Below are 22,878 nucleotides of genomic sequence, written 5' to 3' on the forward strand. Positions count from 1 at the left end.
GGCTCTTCACCGCTGTGAAAACGATCCATTTTGTGTGCAAGAAACAAGTTCTGCAGGGCTTAAAAGATTTCAGTGGGTTCTTAGTGACATTTGAGGATCTCAGCCTGTTGCTCTTGCCCAACCCTCATTGAAAACCTCATTGTGATAATCTAATCAAGCCCTTGAGCTCATTGACTTTGCAGAAAGATTCCTGCTGGCTGTTAGTCTGGGGAAGAAGTTTTATGAGCTGATGAGCTCTGGCTTAACGAGCTAAAGCCACCACTCAGCTGGCGCATGGGGACTTGAACAGAGCTGGAAACTCTCCAGTGGTCCTAAGCCCTTATCCTTGTAGTGTATGAGTGAAGCATGTCTCTGCCCTGAGCTGAGTCTATTATTCTCAAATTTGTCTTTAAAAGGGATACTTTAAAATCTCTGCTTCACCCATGACTTTCTGTGCACATGCTTCTCACCAGGCTGTTCTGCAGTGAAAATCCAGCTCTGCCCAGGTCCGGGCAGAGGAAAAGCCTGCTCTCTTCCTTTGCCTTATGGTTAAAGGGGGAAAAGGCCATGCAGGCAGGGCCATGCCTGGAAAGCCCCCACGCCCTGCACGTGGACAAGGGTGTTCCCCAGCCTGCCCTGCCTTCCCGCCCTGCGTGCAAGGGACGAGGAAGGGACGTGCTGGCCTGGCAGGAGGGTCACCGGCTCCCCGGGCAGCCGGAAGCAGGAGCATCCCCACCCCTCGGCTTTGGCAGATGAGCAACCTCATGGCTCACCTCGAAAGGAGCTGGAGCCCCGAGGTGCTGGCTCTCACCCTGTGCCTTCGGGCGCGTGGATGCTGCTTTTGCGTCTGAAAGAGGGTTCAAGGAACTTGGGCTGCCTGGGAGGGAGGAGTGAGGGGGGCCGTGGAGGATGCTGGCAGCTCTGCTGGCGCCGAGCTCCTCTCCTAATGGTGTGATAACCTAATCAAGCCCCTGAGCCCTTAACGTAACTCAGCATAGACAAGAGTGATTACATCTCAAAGCACTGATGGGCTCTCAGGACAGAAAAAGGGGCAGCTTCAGGTCGGCTTTTTGTCTTTTAATGACCAGTTGGTAAAGGTAAGTTGCTGCACTGTCTCTGGCAGTAGACGGTGGCCACCCTTGGGAGCACCTTCATGGGGCCAGCCTGGGAACCTCTCCCTCGTCCCACCCTTGGGAGCACCTTCATGGGGCCAGCCTGGGAACCTCTCCCTCCTTATCCTCTCCCGCCGCGGCAAGGCTCACCTCTGAGGCTTGTTTTTCTAGCATGGCAAGTCAGCCTAAAAGCACCTAGGTGGAGCCCAGTGTGGCTAATGGGCTTTCTGGGGCTGGAACCAGCCGCCAGCCCTGAGAGTGATGGGCACTGCTAATAACAGGGGTGCTCCAGCCTCCCGGCTCCGGGGTGCGAGAGGCCGAGGGCCGGTGACGGCTGCGGCTCCCTCCGCGCCAGGGCTGTCCCGGCAATGCGCATCTTCCGCTGGCCGGCCACCCGGGGAGCACACCATGACGGCCAGGTGGAGACGCTCATGGGGAGACCAAGTACCGCTTTGGGGCCGGGCCCCCCAATCCCTGCTTTTCTCGGTGGCTTTTCTACCTCTGGACTTATTAAAGGAGGTTAAATAATGAAGCAGGCCTAGGCCACCTGCGCCCGGCTCGCAGGGGGAGGGCGATGGGCGCCCCGCAGCCCGACCGCCACTGCTCCGGCCCCGTCTCCTCCCTGTGCCGGACGCCTGGGCCCGGCCGGAGCTGCGGCAGGAGGAGGAGGGGGGCTGGGGCGTTTGGGGGTGCCCTCGGGGCGCGGGGCCGCGGGCCGCCCCGGCCGAGCTCAGGGCAGCGGCCTCCCCACGGGCGCCGGGGCCGAGCGGGGGGGGGGGGGGGGGGGGCGGCCGCGGGGGCCCGTCCCCGCCCCGTCCCGCCCCCGGGCGGCGCGGCCCTAAAGGGCGGCGGGCGGCGCCGGCAGCGGCCTGGCGGGCGATGCGGCGGCGGTGGGCGCGGGGCGGCGGCGGGCGGCGGTGGCCCGCGGCGCTGCTGCTGCTGGCGCTGGCGCTGCCCGCGGCGCGGCCGCGCGGGCTCTACTCGCCCCGCGACCCGCTGGAGCTGCTGGGGGCCGGCACGGCGGAGCGGCGCCTGCTGCGCTCGCCCAGCGCCTGGGCCGTGGAGTTCTTCGCCTCCTGGTGCGGCCACTGCGTCCACTTCGCGCCCACATGGCGGGCCCTGGCCGCCGACCTCCGCGGTGAGTCCTCCCCGCCCGGCCTGGCCCCCCCAGCGGCCCCCTCGGCGTCGCGGGGGGCGGCGGGTCTCGCCCCCGCCCCGGGAGGGCCCCGAGCGCCGCCCGGCGCAGCTCGGCGGCCGGTTGCGCTGTGGGCGCCTCGCTCCTCCTCGTCCCTCCGCTTCGGGGCTGCGCGGGCCGGTGCCTCAGCCCGCCGCGGCCATTTTAGCATCCTGCGGGGATGCGGGAGGCCCGAGCCCTCGGCCCGCCGGGCTGCGGCCGGGCGCTGCAGGAGCCGCCGCGGTCGCCCGTGAATCACCGGCAGAGCCGTGCTGGGGCGGCCGGGGCCGGGCGGCACCTGCGCCGCAGCGCCGGGTCGGTGCTCGCGGGGGTTTCCCGGTGACGACCGGCTGGGTAGGGCTGCGCCTGGGGATGCTACGCGGTGGGGTGGGCGACACCACCGAGAGGCGACGGCCCTTGGCTCTGCAGCGCCTGAGCTGGACGGAGCTCGCGGTGGGGCGGCCGAGCTGACCTCGGACGTAGCCCCTCGCTGCCTCCCGTCGAGCCAGAGTCGGTGCCCCGGGACCGCGAGCCAGGCCCCGGCGCAGCACGGCTGCTGCGCGTTGGCGCTGCCCGGGGTGCGCCTGGTCCGGTGGAAGGTGGGTCAGGAAGCCGCCATGGGGGCCGTGTGCTGGTTGGAGTGCATGGAAGGAGTCGCTTGCTCTTCCCCGAGGTGGATTTTTGCAGGATTGGGCTTAATTGGGAGGACGCTGGCTCTCTGATGACCTGTGGGAGCCACGTGCTGATGAGTACCGTGGAGCGTGTCTCGCCTCCAGCCACCCCCAGAGCTGGTGTTTGAAGGGGTTTAGCCTGGTGATCCAGTTCCCCCAGTGCTGGCCCCATCAGCTATGTGGTGCCCAGGCCTCCCTGGGCACCAGCGATCAGGCAGCGGGAAGAGTCGCTGCTTGGAGAGCTGGCTTTTGGGGAATATCTAGCCTGGGCTGGGAAGAAAGAGGTGCCCTTCCTCGCCTGCCGCAGGGCTAGTAGGGATCTCGCAGGGACTCCTGTGTGTTGCCACCTTCAAACCGGATGGTCCAGGTGGTCCTGACCTCTTGTAGGCTCCCACATGAATGGGTTCGGGTGCCAGTGCGGCCCCCCCCCCCCTCCCTGCTCTGAAGGAGAGGCCCTACTTTGGCTTGTTTCTTCCAGCAGAGAAAGGAACCATTTCAGAAGTTTTGTCTCCATTTTCCCACTGGCTTTCAGAGCCTGCCGGCTGAAATGCCTTCTTGCCTGCTTTCTTCGTTTCTCTCTTATACTGCTTCCTCCCATGCTGCCCAGCTGAAGTCAGGGAGTAGGGACCTGGCAGGGGTCTGCCACTCTTTTTCTGGGAGACAGAGGTGCCTTGGGGTAGGAAGAGGCATGGGGGGAGCTGTGGAGAGGCCAAGAGCAGACCCAGGGATGGGGCCTGGCGTTGTAAGGCTGCAAAAGGTCTGGGAAAGCCATGAAAGCCAAGATTTATTTGCTGGAGGTTGCATGCTTAGGGACCAGAGTAGGCTCTGTTGGGGGAGGACAGGGCGAGAGAAGCTGCTTGGGATGGTTTAAGAGCAGAGATCCCACGCCTGGATGCTCGCATTGGGTGTGGGAGAGGAAGTGCCAGGCCCATGATGTCTGACGCTTGGGGAGGCTCAACGGTAGAGGCCTGGTCCCTCTGCAACTCCATGTCACAGCATCGTGGGCAGAAAGGCGACTCGTTGCCGCCCAACTGGGGAGAGGTGCAAATGGGGGTGTTTCCTCACCGCCCTGTCTGCTCCCGCTCGGGACCTGCACCAGGAGCGTCCGTGATGGCTGGCGAGACGTGGGCTGGCATGGGATGAGCTGGTCTTCTGACTCCTACGAGGCCAAGTTTGGAGGCGCGGGTCCTTGTATCCCTTGTAATTTGCTCTTGTCTGCCCTAGGTGACCATCTCCATCCTTATAAACATCTTTTCCTTTCCCTGCACATCTCTTGGGGATAATTTTGCTATAGCGTCACTGGCGTGGCTTTGAGTTGCTCCCTTGGTTATTGTCTGTGCCCTTGGTCTGGGGTTAGACAGGCAGGAGCCTGTGATATCTGCTCTCTCTGGGCTGTGGTTATCAATCCCTCCCCTCTCCTGGCGGCGATGTCCGGCTCTGCTCGGCCCCGTGCCTCTTCCCGCAGCGTCGGGAAGGCCCTGGGCAGGAGGTGCTGCAGGCGAGGAGCGAGGCCAGGCTGGCAGCCCGGCAGACTGGAAAGGCGGGTGGCTGCAGCCGCAGGCGGTGTGCCCGGGCAGAGCTCGCAGCCGGCTGAGAAACCAGGGCACGCAAAGCCTGCCTCCACCTCGCGTGGCTTTCCCTTTACTTTTGCCACTCAAAAAATAGGGCCCGAAACACCGAGAATCGTATCTTGGCAGGCCTGGTGCAATTTGGGGCCAAATCAAGCCTTGACTAGCTGTGGAGGTTCCCAGCGTTTTTGGGCAGATGGCACCGTGGGCTGGACTGGTGACTCCCTGGGTTGCCCTTGGTGGCTTTGTTGCCCCGATGGCTTCAGAAGCTGTAGGGTGACCGTCTGCAAGCAGAGCTTTGGCCTTGGCACTTCTGTAGCAATACCCAGCCAGGCGCTTGAAGCATTTGGTCTGTGGGAAGCGTTCCTGCTTTGCAGGAGGAGGGATGGAGGGTGAGATAGGTGATGAGGACCATATGGAGCGGTGCCTGCCTCGCCGGCATCCCCTCGTATTGCTGGGATCAGGCACTGCTGGGTGGTAGCGTGGGCTGGAGGGACCCTGGAGGCTTCCCAAGCCCATTTTCAGCCCCTTTTTCTGGAGCTTACTTCAAGCAATAGACGCACAGAGCTCTCTCTCAGACGCAGCCCTGCCAGTGCCATTTCTGTAGCAGCTCCGGGGTTGGTACCGCGGGGGGCCGGGGCTCTCCCTGATGTTGCAGACCCCTGGAGCTGGGCTCCTGGTGCCCTGGAGCAGTCTCTGCTGGCGTTTGATCACGTCATGCCGGCCAGCTGTGAGGTGCCGGTTGCTTTCTGACCCGCGGTAATGGGTTACCTGGCTGGAAGCAGAGCGAGGCGGGTTGTGCGGCATCCCGGATGTGGTGGCTGGAAGAACCGGGTTGGCCGTGCTCCTCTGGGTCGCCTGGCCTGCAGCCATTGCCTCCGGCTCCCGGGCTCAGCTCCTGCGTCACGGGGAGCAGGCTGTAACGCGAGCGGTGGGAGCTGCTGCCCCGGCCCGGCACGGAGGGAGGGAGCCTCCCCTGCCGCCTCCCCGAGGGCGCGGGCTGGACTTTGCTCCCTTGGCGCTGCTCCTCCAGCGGCTGCTTCTCAGCCACCCTCAGCCTGGGGGCCCGCGGGGCTCTGGCGGCAGCAAGAAGCTGGATCAGGCTTTTCGAGGATGGGTTTTTCCAGGGAGACATCGTCTTGGAGGAAACCCCCTGAGTCCCGGGAGGCGAGGGAGGAGACCGAGCTGCAAGACGGGACGCGGCGTGCTTAAGCAGGCCTCCCGCAGGGGTCTGTGCGCACGGGGAGGAGGCAGCAGCGTGGACGGAGATGTCCGAGCTCCCACGTGCGCAGGCTGCATGCGGAGTGGGACAGACCCTCGCGCCAGCCTGGCACGGCCGGGCCTTGGCGTATGAGCAGAGGGAGACGTGCAGCCAGCCGGCGTCCAGCGCTTTGCAGCCCTGCAAAGAAGTGTTTATGGAAGAGGGATTAGCGGTTCTGGCTTGGCCCCGTGCCCCCTGGCACCGGCACGGACATGCTTTCCCTCGCGCTCCTTCGGGAGGGCACAATGCAGACGTGTGGGGTCTTGGCACCCGCGGGAGAAACCAGTGGGTGCGGAGATGGTGTGGCCCTGGGCGATGTGCTGATCTGCCCTGCTGTTGCGACAGGGAGCTGGGGATGCTCTGCCCCGGGCTCTGGGGGCTCCTCGGCCGGCTCCCAGGGCCACAGCCGGAGGCCCGACGTTTCCCCCAGGCAGGGCCCGGCTGCGGCGGCTGGGACTCCCTGCTCGGCCCTGTGTGGGCACTCGGCCTGTGCTCGAGCCCTCCTCGTGCCGCCGGCGCTCTGCGGCTGCGCTGACCGCGTCCCTCTGTCCCCGCAGAGTGGAGGCCCGCCGTGATGATCGCTGCCCTCGACTGCGCCGACGAGGCTAACCAGCAGGTGTGCGCGGACTTCGGGATAACCGGCTTCCCCACGCTGAAGGTGAGGTCTGTTCCCTGGGGGCCGGCCGGGACGGGGAGGCCCTTCTCAGCGCCCTGCTCCCCAGGGCTTTTCCTTTTGAGCCATCCTTTTCTCGCTCGGTCAGATTAGCAGCCTTGCACCAAAATATTCCCTTTGGGGCTTTGCAGACTGCGGTTGTTTTGCCCTCCCCGAAGCGGGGCTGCTGCTGAGGTGCAGCCTGCAAGGAGGGGAAAACTGAAGCGTGTCTTTGCAACAAAATGTAGAGACGTGATTGCTCCTAGGACCGATGAGAGACTTGGAAACCTGGATCTGAAATGGCCCCAGTGAGACTGCAGCAAGGGCTGGGGGAGGCAGAGGGCAGTTGCACATGCAGGCTTCTGGGCTGCGTATTTCCTTTGCAAGGAAAGACCGCGGAGCTGGCCCGGGGGCCGTGTCAGGCCCTGCGCGCAGCTCTCCCCTGGGCCGCGCGGGTGCTGCGGGGGTGTGCTCTGGAGCAGCTCGCCTGGGAACGTCCCCGACCGGTGGCTCTGTTGTTGTTGGCTGGCAGGGCGCAGTGCCACCCCTTGATCCTGCACCCGGCAGCTTAGCTGTGTAAATATATAGGATCTCAGTGTTTCCCACTGCAAACAGAGGCCTGGTCCAACACAAGCAGTAAAGCCACAGAACCCAAGATACCTATCTAATGAGAGGTGACACAGCGAGCAGGATAGCTATTAAGTGAGAAGTGGAAACTGAGATTGCCTTGAAAAGGAGGGAGATAGGGGTTTAATCGTTAACTCTTTCTTGTGCTTGGAGTTCGGAGATGTGTGCCAAGAGATCAGTACGAGGCAAATGTCAAATGTCCTCTGCTTGAATTCCCGTCCTTGCACAGTCTTGGGGTGTCTCCGTGAGGAGCTGTCCCCAAGATCGCGGGGAGGAAGAGTAGGGCCTTCCTCGCCATCCCCTTGCGTCCCCAGCGGGCCTCTCCAGCCCCATGCTCCTCTCCAAAGGGAAGCAGGCGCCTGGATCCAGTCCAGCCTGAGGGAGGGCACGTGGTTGCTTTTGCACTGGTATGGGAGAGGGGAACGAGGCGTCTGGTGATACAAAACGCCTCTGGCGCTGCGGCTCTGTGGCACGGAGCCAGCGCCGCATCCAAGAATTCCTTTGCAGAGCTGGTGTCCACGGGAGCCCGCACGTGCCTGGCGGTGCTGCTCAGCCCCGCCGTGGCGTTTCCTCTGCGCCGGCCTGCCGGGCTGCTCGGAGGGCCTGGCATGAGGCGCTTGCGCGGTTTCCGTCCCCGTAACTGGCGAGGATGTTTCCTGCGTTCGGCAGGAGCCGGGTAGGTGCTCGGCGCCGGTTGAGCTGTTCTCTGGGCTTTGAGACTCGACCTGGCTCTTGAAGCTCTGACCCAGAGCATGTTCCTGTAGCACGACGGGCAGCAGTCACGTCTTGGACCATTCAGTAAAGCCTGGGTTAGTTGAGGATCAGTTGGCTGGAGTCTCACCAGGCTGAAACCTCTGGCTTCGTCTACGCTAGCCAAAACCGCTGTGTGCAAGTGCACACGTGCTGCTGGCTCTGATTGCTAGTGCCCCTTGCATGCACCTCAGCAGAGCCCCGCCAGGACTGGGCTCCCTCAGCCTTAACTACAGCACGGCAAAACGCTCTCGGCCCTTCCCTTCCTCTTCTGGGTTCACGGGGATTTTGCAGAACCTTGCTGCAAAAATTGTGCTCTCTGCAGCAGCAAAAAGCCAGCTCATTTCCTTCTCCGCTGGGAAAGAGCTATGCACTGGGAGCTGTGGTGAGAAGTGTCGGGTGGGGATCAGAGCTGGGGTGCTGCCGGGCAGGGGAGCTGTTAGGGCCTTGGGAAGGAAGGTGAACATTGCCTTTATCCTGCTCAGCGCACGGAGGGGAGCACGCAGGGTCACCCGAGGGCGGTCGTGCGCCTGGGCAGCTCCTGTCGTGCCCAGCACGGCCACAGGAGCAGGTACCCACGGCTCCCGAGCACCCTGCGCCAGGCCCGCTGCGAGCGCCCCAGACCCCTTGGGGTCCGGGCTCCCCTCCCTGTGTGGTGGCCAGTGTCGGCAGCTCGCGGGGCCGCCTCTGCCTCTGCCCGCTGCCTGGGACACCCCAGCGCCTGAGCGAGGGGCCCGGGAGGGATGGATGCGTTCATTGAGCCTCCTCCTGAGGCAGGCGCTGGAGCGGGGCTGAAGCCAGTCTCCCGCCCTGGACACGTGCCTGGTTGCCTCCTCGCCCCAGATGCCTCTGCCTGGATGTTTACAGAAACGTCTCCCAGTCTGGGAATACGTGCTGATGTGGCAGCGCCGAGGAGTCGCTTGCCTTGTCCCGTCTTCCTCCCCTCTCCTTCAGACCCGAGCACCTTCGGCAAACAGCGCCTGCTCCCAGCCCAGCCTGCCAAGCAAACAGGCGGCTGATGCAATCGGGTTGCGCTGCTCCGGCTCTGCCACCTGCAGCGGAGCCGTCGTGGGAGGCTGGGATCGGGTGCAGCAGGCAGTTTGGGCAGGAAGCACCCCATGCAGAGCCGGGATCAAACCTTTGCTTCCCCTTTTTAAAGGCTCTGAAGCAGAGAGTCAACAGTTTGCAAGACCAGGAGGGTCTTGGCTGCCTCTCTGGGTCCCTTGGGAGTGTCTCCTCTGCACTCGGTCAAGGTGTGGCTCTGCTCCTGGCCCCGTGTCTGCATCCCTCCCCTCCGGGCGGGTGAGACGGATGCAGAGCCGGCCAGCATCCGTGCAGAGCCGGCCAGCATCCGTCCTTTGTGCCGGCCGGCGTCCCCCTCGGCAGGAGCCGGTTCACCCAGGCATGCCGCTCTCCCAGCCCGTTCGCCCTGGGGCTGCCGGGCCCAGAGCCACAGCCCTCGGGCAGCGAGCCAGGCATGGGAGCGGGGACCAGAGCCTGTCCAATGTGTGGCTGGACCACAGGTCTGTCCAGCCCAGCCGCGGCAGGGCCTGGGCTCTGACGGAGACGTAGGAGACAAGGCAGTGGCTCCTCCCTTTCCTAAGGCCTTCCTTGCCTCTGGCTCTCCTCCCTGTTTCCTGAGCCCTTCGTGCACCCGAGCTCGCCCCGGGCTTTGTCGGCTGTAGCTTTTTGCCTCGCGCCTCGTCCTCGAGGTCTCTCAGCTTGGCTATGCCAGTGGAGACCCCTTGGGGCTCTCTGGGGTGGCTGGTGGAGGCTGGCAGGGAGCGTGGGGACGCCCTGTGCCACCGCCTGGGGTGGGTGTTTGCCCCGCGAGCCAGGATGTGCCAGTGCGGAGGCGCGAGGGAGGAGGTGGCGGGCACTGCGCGGGGTTGCGGCTGGGAGTCCCTCAACCAGTGTGTGCTGCCGATTGATAGGCTCTGACTTAATGACTGGTCTGGATGCACCTAGAAGAGCTGTCGGTAGATCTGTGGCTTCATCTCGTGCCAAATGGGCCCTAGAAGGTGATAAGCTGAGGACTGTGAGGGAGCCCAGGTGCTTCCTGGGGAGAGTGGGGAAACTGAGGCAGCAAGGTGGAGAGGCAGAGCTGCACCTGGCAGGCAACCTGCTGGCTGGGCTGGGCTGTCCTCCTGCCCCCTGTCCAGCTGCCCTCTCTCCAACTTTCTCTTGTTTTTCCTTTCCTTTCAGTTTTTCAGAGCTTTTTCCAAGAAGGCGGAAGATGGGATCAGGATTGCTAGTGAGTATTCAAAGCCCCGGCGGCTTTTTACCCTGGGTGTGAAAGGCCCTGCTGCAGTCCCTGCGGCCCCCATGCCTTCGGGACGGAGGAGGACGGCGTTCCCCAGCTGGGCCGTCAGGGCAGGGGTGAAGCTGGCAGCCCTGGGAGGACGCTCAGCCCGGCACTCCCGCCTGCCTGGGACGAGCTGCTCGGCCTTTGAGTCCAGCTTCCCTGGGCTTGACCGTCCATGTCTCGTCCCCTCTGACAGATCCCAGCAGCACCGTCCAGGACCTGAGGCACAGCATCATCACCCACCTGGAGCAGAGCCAGGATGCCTGGCCGCCCGCCTGTCCTCCGCTGGAGCCGGCGAGGTAGGGGTGACCGCCGGCCCGGGGCCACGCATGGGATGTGGGGCTGGGCGCTGGGAAGGAGGGATGGCTCCTGGCAGCCCACTGGGAATGGTCCCGTGAAGAGCAGAGAGACGCCGGCACAGAGAGGGGTGATGAGAGGCTGAAAGCCCCAGAAAGGAGTGAATGGGGTGTCTGGCCTCTTGCAAACATCTCACCAGGCTTTTCAGCCAGGTGGACAACCGTGAGGAAGAAAAGAGAAACAGAGACCTGCCTCTGGGGGCTGGGATGAGCCCAGATCGAGGGGTGGGCAGGAACAGAGCACAAATTTCGTCTGTGCTTTCCTGCCTCTGACTCTGGAGATGGAGCAGTAGGGCGGCTCTTGGGAAGGAGGGGACAGAAACGGCCATGCCACAGGTAGAACAAGTGCGTTTAGCTGGGAATCACTGGATAACGCCCTTTCTGGGTCTTGGGAGGAACTGGCAGCTGGAAGCGTAGTTTGGGTAGTGAAGGGGGGGTTTCCAGTGAAAGTCCTGAGCCAAAAGTGAGTGCAGAGTAGCTACTCTATTACCCACGTTCCAGGGGGAACACAAGTGGTCTGGCAAGGTTAGAGCCATTTACAGCCTCATGTATGCATTTTTAACAGAAAAAAAAACTCATTAAAAAAAATGGAGGAACGTGGAAAATAGGGGAAAACTAGGACATCAGTTTGCCAATAACAGGCAGTGCTGGACTGAATGGATATCTTTCTGTGATAAGGTAACTGATAGTTGTTCTAGATGTGAGAAGTGTGATAGACCTGATCTCTGGACTTTGGTGAAACATTTGATGTATTGTCATCTAGGAGAGAAAAGTGCAGGGACAGAGTAGAGCTATGGAGCAGCTAAAGGCAGGCGGCTATGGGGAACGCTTAGGGGGGATGTCAGGGTGGAGGGAAGAATCCCTGGTGGAGGTCTGCAAGGTGAGAAGGGCCCAGAGACTGCGCTGGCCTGACAGCAGAGCTGTTCCCCGTTGGCTACGGCAGCCTTCGGGCTGTAGCGCAAGGTCTGGTAGGGCAGCGCCTGCAGCGCTGTAGCTGCTGCTGGTTCCCCGTGCTTGGGGAAGAGGTGTTCAGGCTAGGAGTGCTTCAGAGAAGAACCACTGCGGTGTCAGGGGGAGAAACCACTGTTGGTTTGAAGGTAGCTTGTAGCGATAAAGGCAGTAGGGCTCAGGCTCCTAGCAGAAGTGACAGGATCTACACAATGGAGATGCAACTTAATGTCGTTTCTGGAGGGGTTGTGTTGACATGGTGCTGGCGGTAGGTGAGGAAGGTGACATGGGGACTGAGGTGAGCGGTTGGTGCTGACACGTGCCCGAGGTACAAGCCGAACTGATCACCTGGCGTGCGAGAGACTCGTGCCATGATGTCCAGGATCGAACAAGATGCTAGGACGTGGCCTGGACAGGATGGGCGACTTTCTGAGCCAGGCAGCTGTGAGCTGCCGGTTTCGTGTGTCTCCCTGGGTTACTTTGTTGTCTCTTGCGTGTCTCCTAATGAGCCTGCTTGTTAGCCTGGGCTGAATTAGAGCAGGCGGTGCCTGGGCTGGGCGCGGGGCAGGGACGTGGCGGTGTCCGCCGCCCTGCTGTGCCGAGCACAGCCAGCGCTCAGCTGGCAATGGAGCGAGATGGTGCCAGCAGCCAACACCAGCATCTGTGTCATTAGACCGCAGAGCGGCTTTTTTCTGCCCTGTCTGAGAAAGGGTTTTCTTCATTCATTATACAGTGTGCGGAGTCCAAGTTGTCTCTGCCAGACGCAGATGGCCGCTTTGCTGCCCAGGCGATGGCCGGCCCCAGGGGGGCCTCCCCTGTGTCGGCGGACAGGCTGGCGTGCCTCTCGCAGAGGGGACGCTGGCGGGGACCACCTCTGCGCTTGCCCCCTCTGGCTCCGTGCCCCTCTTTGGCCCTGGAGAGCCAAACAGCGTTTGGCTTTCCCAGAGCAGCGGTCAGGCTTTGGGCTTGTCTTGGCATCGTAGGAAAGAAACGCTGGTTCACATTCTTTGCCTTATTTTTCCCTTGGGTGAGCATGCAACTCCCTTCTCCGTAGCCTCGCTGTGTTTTCTGCCTCCTTGGCTGGCCCTGGCAGGTCTTCACAGAACCCATGAACCAGAGCAGAAAATTGGGCTGGAAACTTGAGCGGGGAGAAACTGTTAGCTCAGCAAAGCTGAACCCAGCATCGACATCCCGTGACAAATCCCCACAGATTAGGGCTGAGCTCCTTTCATGTGAGAGGGCAGAACATCCGCCCGCGTTGCCAAGCTGATGCGTGCTGGCAGGAGGCACCCTGCGGGGATGTCCCGCAGCCCTGGTGCGCGCTGCCGCTCACTCTTGCTCTATCCTGCAGCGCGGAGGAGGTCCGCGGCTTCTTCCAGAGAAACAACGTCAAGTACCTGGCGCTGATCTTTGAGAAGAGCGACTCCTTTGTGGGCCGAGAGGTGGGTACGGCTGCGTTTATCCTGCCTTTCTGTTTAAGCTGGTGTCCCCAGTGTATATATTGACGTCCGCAGTCCTATCAGTCCTGCCTAGTAACTCCCGAGCACGTTTGGCAGGGGTGGGGAAATCCCAAGTGGTGTTGCGTTGTCCTTCTGAAAACAAGCAGGCCAGGAGGGGACAGGGGCCCTGGACCGAGGGGGCTGCTCGCAGAAAGGCCTCTGAAAACACGCGCAGGAGCTCCTGCTTTGAGCACAAAGCCAACGAGCAGAAAACAAGCTCTCCTTTCACACCATGGCTTGCGAATCACTAGCTCTGCCCTAGAGGCACCAGGCTCTGCCCTCACCCCGGCCTCTCCCAGCCGGAGTGTAGCAGTGAGCTTTCCTGGACGCGGTGTGATTTGGGCACGGGGCCAAGGGCCAGGGATTCTTGGGTTTGCCCTGCCACGGCTTGGGCCTGGCCTCTTCCTGCAACCTCCCCACCTCTCAAGGCAGTCGGGGAGGCTTTGCTTATGTTCGCATGCTGCTTTGAATGCATGAGGTGTTGTATAAGGTGCTAAACAGCCCTGTGGTGTTCCTCTCCGCCACGGAGAGAAACCGGGTGCAGTCAGAGCTGGGATGTCCTGCTCCCTGGCCCGCCTGACCTGGGAGCTCCTTGGGTTGCAGGTGACGCTGGACATGCTGCAGTACGAGAACATCGCCGTGAGGAGGGTGCTGAGCAGCGAGGAGGAGCTGGTGAAGAAGTTTGGCGTGACCACCTTCCCTTCTGGCTACCTGCTCCTTAGCAATGGGTCCTTCTCCCGCCTGCCCGTGTGAGTCCGGGGACGCGGAGGGGAGGGTCCTGGCTCCGTCTCCACCAGTTGCCCTGCCGGTTGACGGATAAATCTGCCGCGTCCCAAACCTGGCAGGGTACCAGGCTTGTGCCTGACCCTCTCCCCATCTCCCTGCTCTTCCCTGATGGTTTTCTAATTGCAGAAAAGTTCATTAGGAGGCAGACAATGGCCGCTTCTGAGCGGCTGGCGGGGAACAATGGGCCGCTCGCTCCCTCGAGCAGCCCTGCCGCTGAATGGCACGCCGAGAAGCGGCCAGATGGTGCCTCGGCGGGCCGCTGACGCGGGGCCGGCCGGGCAGCGAGGCGCCTGGTGGGGCCGGGAAGCGCCGGGCCACATGTGACCGCCCCGCGAAGGGTGCGGGGGGGCGGCCCTCGGTGCCACCGCGCCAGGGAGAGGGGATGTTTCCCTGGGGGAGGAGCAGGGCTTGCAGACCTGCTTGGCGTGGGAGGCACAAGGGGATGCTGCGGGGGATGGCGGCGGGTGAGGGAAGGGGGAGAGGCGGCGAGAGGAAGGATGCCAGCTCTGCCCGGAGCAGAGCTATTGTTCCTTCGCCACGGAGCTGGCGGAGGGGAAAATTGCTTGTGATGAAGCTGCCTTTCCGCCATCTGCTTGCGGGTGAGCACCAGCCTGCGAGAGACAGCTCCGCGCTGCCTGCATCCCCTGGGCTTTCCCGCTGCTGCCTGCCAGTCTTGCCGAAGTGCCGGGTGCGCTTCCCGGGGACGCCCTCCTCCCTGCAGGCCTCCTTGGCCCCAACACCCTCCTCTCCTCTAGGGTGCTGGGGAGGGCTTGGTGGCTGGGGCGTCCCAACCTCGGCTCCTGCGAGAAGAGATTTGCTATGGGTTGTGTGCCAAGATACCTGCTGCTGGGGGGGGACGGAGAGCTTTAATCATCCTGCGTGCGGGAGTGGAGATGTCCTCGGCAGAGCGTGAGGGGTCGCAGAGTGGTTACACCAGGCTGGGAGTTGCTGTTCCACCTCAAAGTCTTGGGTCTCATTTGCCTCCTCGTCATGGTCAGCAGCCCTTTGGGGTGGAGAGAGATCTCGCTCACGGCTTCCCCTTCCTCGCAGGCACATGGAGGCACGCTCCTTCTACACCTACTACTTGAGGACGCTCTCTGGCGTGACCCGAGGCTCTTACAAGCTGAACGTGACTTCCAGCACTTCCAATGTGACCACCGCATCCCAGCCGAAGCACGCTGACCAGTGAGAGCCCCCTCATCCTTGCATGGCCCCCACATGCACGCAGCCCCTGCACTGGCCTCTTCTCAAGGGGCAAGGTGCTGGTGCCGTGTGAGCCGGGCAAGCCCACGGCTCAGTCATTTCGGGGCTGCAGGAAGCTGGGGCAGACAGGCTTTGGGGTGGGCAGGTGGGGGCAGGAGGACGGAACGTGTCCGTGCAGGGCTGTGCAAGCAGCAGAGCGAAGGTGGCTCCTCGGTGAGTCGACAACGGGCCGGGACCATGCCCTTCCCCCCAGGAAAAGCCCCATATCGCTATTGCAAAGAAAATTCTCCTCCGTGCAGCCAGGTCCCTCGGGGTACAAAGCTGCCTTTGGTCGAGTAAAACGCTCACGGCCCGTTGTGCGTGTTGTCCTGCTTCCCCAGCTCCAAGGTGTACATGGCCGACCTGGAGTCTGCGCTTCACTACTCACTGCGGGTGGAGGTCCCCCGGGCCGCTGTGCTGTCGGGGGCCACGCTGTCAGCCTTGAAGTGCTACGTGGCGCTGCTGGCGAAGGTGAGGAGCGGCGGTGGCCTCGTTCGGGGGGAGGAACAGGGCGTGCTGGCCTCCTGCCGCTGTATGCGGCGCTGGTCTGACCCGCTCTTGCTCAAGCGGGTGAATTATGCTTGCAACGAGGCCAGCCGGTATTAAGAGTACGGCAAATGACTTAGCCGTTGGTCACTCGGAGCCAAGTCTGGGACAGGAATTTGGATCTCCGGGGTCGCCTTCATCCAGCAGGCCAAACGTCCCGGTGAGATCCCGTGGGCACAAGTCAAGTCCCTGTGCTGAGCCGTGGCCGTAGCTGTTGTTTTTCGGTATTGATACGGGAACTATCTGCATTTCTGTGCATCTATTTATACTGTTAAATGTAAATGCAGGATGTGGACGGCGTCCCCGCGGGGCTGATAGCGAAAGCTGTGCTCGCGGCCCTGCGTAGGCAGCCGAGCGCGGCGGCCTCTGATGCGAGCTGCGCTTCCTGTCGCTTGGCGAGTCCCTCGCCACTTCCCGGGCCGCGGCGGTGGCCTCCCCTGCCGTCCTCGTCCCAGCAGAGCCCTCTGCAGCCGCGGCTCTGCAGCTGGCCTCGCTCGTGCCCTGCCGTCCGCCCACAGTTAGTCAAGCTCGCGGTATTTTCTTCCTGCCCCCTTCCAGGCGGCCATGTGACGGTCGTGCCCGTGATCCTGCCCGCGGTGACCCGAGGCAATGAGGTTGCTTAAGAAGCTTGGGCGATTTTATTCGACAGAAGGCAAAGATGCGATTCGCTCCAAGTCGAGTCTGCGAATGAGATTCTTGCTGGAGGGGGATTCCTTCCTCTGGTGGGCCGGGAGTCCTGCTGAGGGCCAGCGGCCAAAAGCCGGTGCCAGATAGGTTCAGACGAGAAGTCAGCTGCAGCTCTCCATGGGCAGAGCGGACTCTCTGTTTGCAGAAGTTGCTGTATCAAGGCAGAAGGTCTTTTCAAAAGAGAAATGCGGATTCCCAGCTAGGGGCGGCAGAGATGACGGACGCGAGCAGAGGGGTTTGCACTGCCTAATTCTCATCCCCTGACTTGAATGCTCAGTTTAGGGAGTTAATCTCTGCAGGCTCCTTTTACAGTCAGGGGAGAGAGACTCCTGCTCCGAATTGTGCTCTGGAATAGCCTAATTTAAGATCTTTTTTTTTTTTTTTTCCCCTCTCCTCCATGGGGCTGGCAAAACTCAAGCTCACCAGCAGTGCGGAGAAACTTTGAGCCAGCAGAAGCTGGGCAGTTTAATTGCCTGCTACTATCGAGTGCTGTGTTTGGACGATGTTTCTACCAGTGGTGTAGGCAGAGCTCTGTTCCCATGGCTGCCCCAGCCCGGGGTCCCTGGTAGACCTTTGCCTCAGCCAGGCCTACTTTCTCTTCTGCCTCATTTGTTACCCAGGGCATTGCACTCAGTTTGGACCTTCTGGGTCTCAGAACAAGCGTAGACTTCTGCAATGTGCAAGGCAACCCCTGCTCCCACGTCTGCCTGCTCTTTCTGAGCACGGAGAGAGGAATAGTCAGCTGCTCCAAACACAAGCCACTAGTGCAATAAGTCTGAAGTTCTCAGCTTAGAGCTTCATAATGATTTTACATTGCTGGTGGTCCCTTTCCCTGCAACGGGAAGGGCGTGCATGTGAAGGGAGGCAGGGAGCTGGGGACACGCATGGCAGAGGAGAGGTGCGTAGGAAGTGGTGAGGACTGAGATAGACTCGGCTTGGCTGTGCTGAAGCCTGTTGATCTCTTCTCCTACTTGCCACCAGTTATTGCCTTTGATATTTCTCCCTTCCTGGAACATGGGTGGTTTCGTTAAATAAATGCCCCATCCCATGAGGTCCCCATTAGAGGTCAGAGCCTGCAGCCTGCTGCGTTTTTCCATCAGATGTGCGATGGTCGTGTTGCCCCTCTCCGGCGTCTGCCGTGTCACATTGCGGGGCTGCACTGGCCAAGGCTACGAGCTTGCCAGGGCTGTAGGGAGGAGGAGCACCTTTAACCGTCCCTACAAGCCTTTCCCTTGCTGGCCAAGAGCGAGCTGCAGCACCCAGGTCTGACGAGGAGGAGAAGCTCTATGCGTCCTGGAAAGGCAGGCGGGAGGCCGGAGGCAGTGGGTGCCCGGCGGGGAGGGTGCCGCGGCTCTCCAGCCACGCCGCGGGCCCGGGACGAGGCGCAAGGCAGCGGGGAGCGGCAGCCCAGGGATGCCGAGCCTGTGCTGCTGTTCCCGCTCTCATCCACGGGTCGGAGCAGCGGCACCAGCATTGCTGCCAGCCCTGGCGGCTGCAGCCCGCTCCGACTGGGGGAATTCACCCTCCCGCTGCCACCAGGGCCTGCGCTTTAACTGTTGCGTTTCCAAGAAGTATTTAAGCAAAGAGGGGAAAAAAAAAACTTAGCGTGGAAAGAAGCGATGACTAGAAAGCAATGCATCATGCGGTAAAAGCTCTGAAAGCTGCAGGGAGGAGAGAGGAACTGAGTTTTGCAGCAGAAATGTCATATTGTAGATGAATTCCCCTGCTGAATTTGGGACTTTCAGTGCAATTCATGGAATCGCTTGAATTCCCCTGGGCCCAGGGAGGATAGATCAGTCCTTGCAAGGCATCTTGCCCTCCCGTGGCCATGGTGGGGGTCGGCTCCTCTGACGCCCGTGTCAGCCCATCCGTCAGTGGTGCGCGCTCGCCGGCTCCCCCTTCTCCCTGCAGCGCTCGTGGTTTTAAAGTGCTGATGCTAATCGGATTGGGGCTGACTTGTTGTCAGGGCAGCTTTTTGCATGCCTCTGACTATGCGGGGCTTGGGCCGAGGTTCGGCGCTCAGCTCTGGGCCGGCGGAGCTGCCTCCTTCGCTGCCGTGGCGGCTCGAATACCGATGAGGGGTCTTGTGGCACTGGCTGCTGCCCCGGCATCCCTTCTCACCCGCGTCTCCTCTCGCTTTCGGGCAGTACTTCCCCGGGCGCCCCTTCGTCCAGACCTACCTGCAGTCTCTGGACGGCTGGCTGAGGAACTGGACGGAGCCGAAGCTGCCTCGGGACGTCTGGAAGGAGGCCGCGAAGAATAAGGGAGACGTAAGGCCCCCGGCACGGCCTCCCACGAGGGGCAGGGCCTCCCCTCTCCTGCCTCCCTCTCGCTCCCCGTCCCCCCCCCCTCGTTTGAGTGTCCAGCTGCGTCACCCCGTGTCCGTCTGTCCTCCAGGCCTCCCAGCCCGCCGTGCTGCCCGCCAACGTGACCTGGGTGGGCTGCCAGGGCAGCGAGCCCCACTTCCGCGGCTACCCCTGCTCCCTCTGGACCCTCTTCCACCTGCTGACGCTGCAGGCCCTCCGGGGCGGGCCGGACAAAGGTAACGGCGAGCACCGGCGCGAGCGCCTCGGAGCAGGGCCGCGGACGGTGCCGGGGCTCCCCACGGGGCGGGCGGCGCGGCCGTGGGCGCGCTGGGTCTGGAGCTGCCCCCCGTCCCTCTCTGCCCTCCCCCAGAGCTGCCGCTGGAGGTCCTGAGCACCATGCGCTGCTACGTCAAGAGCTTCTTCGGCTGCCGGGAGTGCGCCCAGCACTTCGAGGCCATGGCCGCCGAGTCCATGGACAAGGTGCAGGGCCGGGAGGAGGCGGCCCTCTGGCTCTGGTCGCACCACAACGAGGTGAACGCTCGGCTGGCCGGTAAGCGGCGGGGGGAGCTGGGTGTCAGCCCCAGCGGGAAGGCCCCGGGCTGGCCCCGGGGAGAGGGGCTGCAGCCCAGAGACAGGAGCAGGGGTGGTTTTCCGAGGAAAAGGGAAGCAAGGCGATGCACACGCGCTCCTCTCCTGCTAGGCGGCACCGGGAGCAGCGTTTGCTCCGGGTCGCATCGCAGGAGGGAGGCCGTGAGGTCTCGTCCTGCCAGGAATACAGCCGTACACGGCCTTGAAGCGATGTCGATCCTCGCACTGCTTTGCAGGCTGATGGAGCAGCGAGGACGGCGGTGTGGGAGCGTGGGGGGAGGCCCGGGCCGAGGCTCCTAGCGGCTGGAGCCAGCCCTTGGCCGACCTGCAGCAGCTCCGCTGGGCAGGGGGGATCCCGCAGCCCGGCGTGGGAGCCACTTGGGAGGGTGAGATTCCCCGTGAAGGCTGCGTTGGCGCCCCAGGTCCGGTCGCTGCCGTCGCTGGGGGTGGGAGCATCTCTAACCTCCTTGCCGGCTCCGGTTCCTCAAGGTAGCGACACAGAGGACCCCAAGTTCCCCAAGCTGCAGTGGCCGCCGCCGGACATGTGTCCCCTGTGCCACAAGGAGGACGGCGGGGTGCACGCGTGGGACACGCCAGCCGTGCTGCTCTTCCTCAAGGCCCACTTCTCCCCGGCCAACATCTACCCGGACTACACCGAGTCCGGCACGGACCTCCTGGCCAGGGAGAGCCGGGAGCCGAGAGCGGCAGCGGGCACGAGGCTCAGCACCGACAGGCCGGTGGAGAGAGACAGAGAGGTGGAGAGGGAAAAGGAGGAGGAGGAGGAGGAGGAGGAGGAGGAGGAAGAAAGAGAGGCGGAGAAGCTGAACGAGGAGGGCACGGAGGGGGAGGCAGGAGCTCCGGAGCGGCTGGGCTCCTCTGAGCTGCGCCGGCCAAGCATCGTGCGGATGAACCCCAAGCCGCGGGAGACGGAGGAGGACATCGTGGACCTGGACTCCTTCAGCGAGCAGCACTTCAAGAGCAAGGCGCTGAGGGCCGCGGCGGCCGGCCGGCGCCGGCGGCTCAGCAAGAGGGACACCATCCCCCTGCGCCTGGCGGCCGGCGGCCCCCCAGACTTCGACTACACGGCGGGCTGGGAGCGCCCGCACAAGCGGGGCCTGGGCTCGTGGCGCCGCGGGGGCGGCCCGGCCGAGGAAGAGGAGGCCGGGGACGGCCTGCGAAGGAGCCAGTGGTTCCGCGTGCTGGGTCTCGGCTTCTCTCGCGTGGACATCAGCCTGTGCATCGTGCTCTACTTCCTCTCCTCCATGTGCCTCCTGGGCATGTACACCTTCTTCCGCCTCCGCACGCGCTCCCGGAAAGGCCGCCCAGGCTTCCCCATGGCCTGAGCGGGGCCGAGGGGCCCCGGGTCTGGCCAGTGGTGGGACAGCATCGGGGCCGGATTCGTAGCAGAAGGGGTTTGCTGCCTCCTCGCCAGCAGCCGGCCCGCAGGAGGGCTCGTTCGGGGGCAGAAGGAGGTGTTACGCAGCACCGCCTCGGCTTGGCGCGCTGCGTTTTGGGGCGCCCGGCTGAGCGTGGGAGCTGCAGCGCGACGGCGGCGGGGGTCTCCGCGCTGCCCTGGAGCTGCCCGCCTGCAGAGAGGCCCTTGGGATTAAACCACTAGCGGCGGCGGGTGGCGGGAGGGAGCCCCGTGCAGCAAGCGTGCTCTGCACCCCAGGTGCCAAACCTCGCAGAAACGCCCTGGGGCTGGGTCGGGGTTTATCCCCGGTGCCGCTTTGTTCCCCCCCCGGGCTGCGCCGGGGGCCGGGCTGCTGCCGCCTGCCCCCGCGAGGCAGCTCCCTCGCCCCCGGCGGGGGAAAGTCCTCGGTTTTGGCTGCCATCAGACGCCCATTTTAATTTTGCGTTCCCCCCTCCTCGGCGCAGCGACGGTACCCAGCAGCACCGAGGGCAGCGCCCGGCTCGCCCGCCCTCCCGCGCAGTCGCTCGCTCCCAGCTCGTGTTAGCGGAATAAATTATTTTTGCCAACGTCGGTTCTGCTGTACTGCCTCATCCCTGGCGCGTGAATCTGCCTTGTTGCGCCTGGCGCTTCCCCGCGCTGGGTGTCACGCTTGGCTCAGCCCGGAGCAGGATGCCGAGGCGGCCGGCGGTGCTGGGAAGCCCAGGAGCTGTCTGAGCCATGGGGAAAACATTGCCTGGAGAAATAAAGCCGGGCAGCCAGGAGGAGGAGGAGGAGGAGGCGCCTGCGAGCATCGCTGCGTGCGGGGGCCCGGCCCGCAGGCCTGCTCTGCCTTCCTGGCCCCGTTTCTCCCTGCCCTTTTATCCTTGTTACGAATCATTAAGGAAAATGGTTGTTTTCCAGGGCTGGGGCCATCTGCTCTGCCGGCGCTGCCTAAATCCCCCTGTAACAAATTCATTGGGATTACGCTGCCTCCCTCCCCTAATCCCAGCCCTTCCCCCTGTGCGGGGGATTTAAAAGGATTAGAGCCCGGCTGATAATAAACTTTATTAGGGGGGGCAGAGGGGGTGTCAATCCGATTTGGAGCCTTTTTCTTGATATCTTCACTCTGCTCAGGTGGGAGGAGAGGAGCCCGGGGGCGGCTGTGCGGGGCGGTGCAGGATCGGCCTCTGCCCCGGCCGCGGGCTCCACCACTGCTGGCTGCCACGGCCTTGGGCACGTCCCTTAGCTGGGCTGGGCGAGGGGGCTGCGGGGCCACCCGGCTCGGATGAGCCCCCGGGGGAGGTTTGCAGGGCTGAGGGGGGTAAAGCTGCGGGGGCCGCAGGAGAAAAGCGACTTGGGCAAATAGACTTTCCGTAATCCTGTTTGGGGCCGTCCCGATCCTCGCGCGCCCTCCATGCGCCGGGGGGCTTCCTGGGCCGGGGGTGCTGCCCGGGCCCTCCGCAGTGCCGAAACCATCAGGGGGGTGGGGGGGAAGCGGGGCCCGGGCTAATTACCTAAATGGCCGTGGGCTGTTGCGAGCGCTTGCTATTCCCTAATAGCATTTGCCCTCGAGTGCAATTTAATTTCCTCCGAGGCCGGCCCGCAGCCCCCCCGGCGGTGCTCGGCCGCGCCGCCGCCCTCCCTGCCTCCCTTTCTTCCCCTCGGCGCGGGCGAGAGCGGCCCCCAGGCCGGCGGCTCCCTGCCGCGGCCCCGCAGCGCCCCGGTGAGTAGGGGGCTCCTCCGCACGGGACTCGCTGGGTGGCTGGGGGGGGGGGGGCCGCTCTCCGCCGTTTGGGCAGGGGAGGGGGCACGGCGAGGGGTTTTGCGGTCTCCCAGATGCGGCGGGCTGGGGTGATGCCCCGTGGCCGCGGCGCCGGCGCCGGGCTGAGACCTGGCAAACTCGCTGCACAGCAGCCGCCATCTCCTTGGCGTGGGCCACCCGGGGCAGCAGCAGCAGCAGCCTCCCCCCGTGGCCTCGGGCACCGCTGGCGAGGGACCGGCGGGGCGCGCAGCTTTAACGTACCCCGTGGCGGGGGTATATAGGTGTGTTTATTCAGGGAGGCTGCACGTGCGGGTTGCACTGCTTGCTGCAATCGCCCGCGGGCATCGCTCGCGCCCGGGGCTCGCTGCTGTTGCACTTCACCGACGGCCGCAGCAGGTTGGCGCTTGGAAAAAACAAACAAAAAAAACCCCAAAGCCACCCGTGTGCTGTAATGAATGGCGGGTGCAACCCCCGCGGCGCCGGCACGGGGCCCCCGGGCATCAGGGTGCGCTGGGCAGAGCCAGGCCGGCGAGGGGCCAGAAACCGCAGACGGGAAGGGCCGGGGGGGGGGAAGGGCAAAGAAATGCAGGTGCGGGGGGGATGATGAGCGCCCGGGGAGCGGGGTCGGGGGGGCACCGTCTGTGGGCTTCCAGCAAAAACTCCTTT

General features: G+C 63.4%; 1 protein-coding gene across 1 annotated transcript; it reads left to right on the forward strand.

Moving 5' to 3' along the window:
• Window positions 1-1,900: 1,900 nt before the first annotated feature.
• QSOX1 (quiescin sulfhydryl oxidase 1) lies at window positions 1,901-21,041 on the forward strand. The gene is made up of 12 exons (XM_064515644.1): window positions 1,901-2,229; window positions 6,323-6,423; window positions 10,000-10,048; window positions 10,296-10,398; window positions 12,755-12,845; window positions 13,506-13,651; window positions 14,739-14,873; window positions 15,272-15,401; window positions 18,311-18,433; window positions 18,561-18,705; window positions 18,840-19,019; window positions 19,547-21,041. Exons 1-12 carry the CDS (start codon window positions 1,971-1,973, stop codon window positions 20,398-20,400), a joined length of 2,316 nt encoding a protein of 771 aa, XP_064371714.1. The 5' UTR covers window positions 1,901-1,970; the 3' UTR covers window positions 20,401-21,041.
• Window positions 21,042-22,878: the final 1,837 nt, after the last annotated feature.

This window comes from Dromaius novaehollandiae, chromosome 8 (assembly GCF_036370855.1).
Source record: "Dromaius novaehollandiae isolate bDroNov1 chromosome 8, bDroNov1.hap1, whole genome shotgun sequence".
In the NCBI taxonomy this organism is placed as follows: Eukaryota; Metazoa; Chordata; class Aves; order Casuariiformes; family Dromaiidae; genus Dromaius; species Dromaius novaehollandiae.

What these genes read in the sequence shown, in the direction of transcription:
- QSOX1 (XM_064515644.1), top strand. Translation starts at nt 1,971, where the DNA reads ATGCGGCGGCGGTGGGCGCGGGGCGGCGGCGGGCGGCGGTGGCCCGCG. An exon ending in ACGTGGCGCTGCTGGCGAAG is followed by an intron (nt 15,402 to 18,310) that starts GTGAGGAGCGGC and finishes GCTTTCGGGCAG; the next exon opens with TACTTCCCCGGGCGCCCCTT. An exon ending in CCGCGAAGAATAAGGGAGAC is followed by an intron (nt 18,434 to 18,560) that starts GTAAGGCCCCCG and finishes TCTGTCCTCCAG; the next exon opens with GCCTCCCAGCCCGCCGTGCT.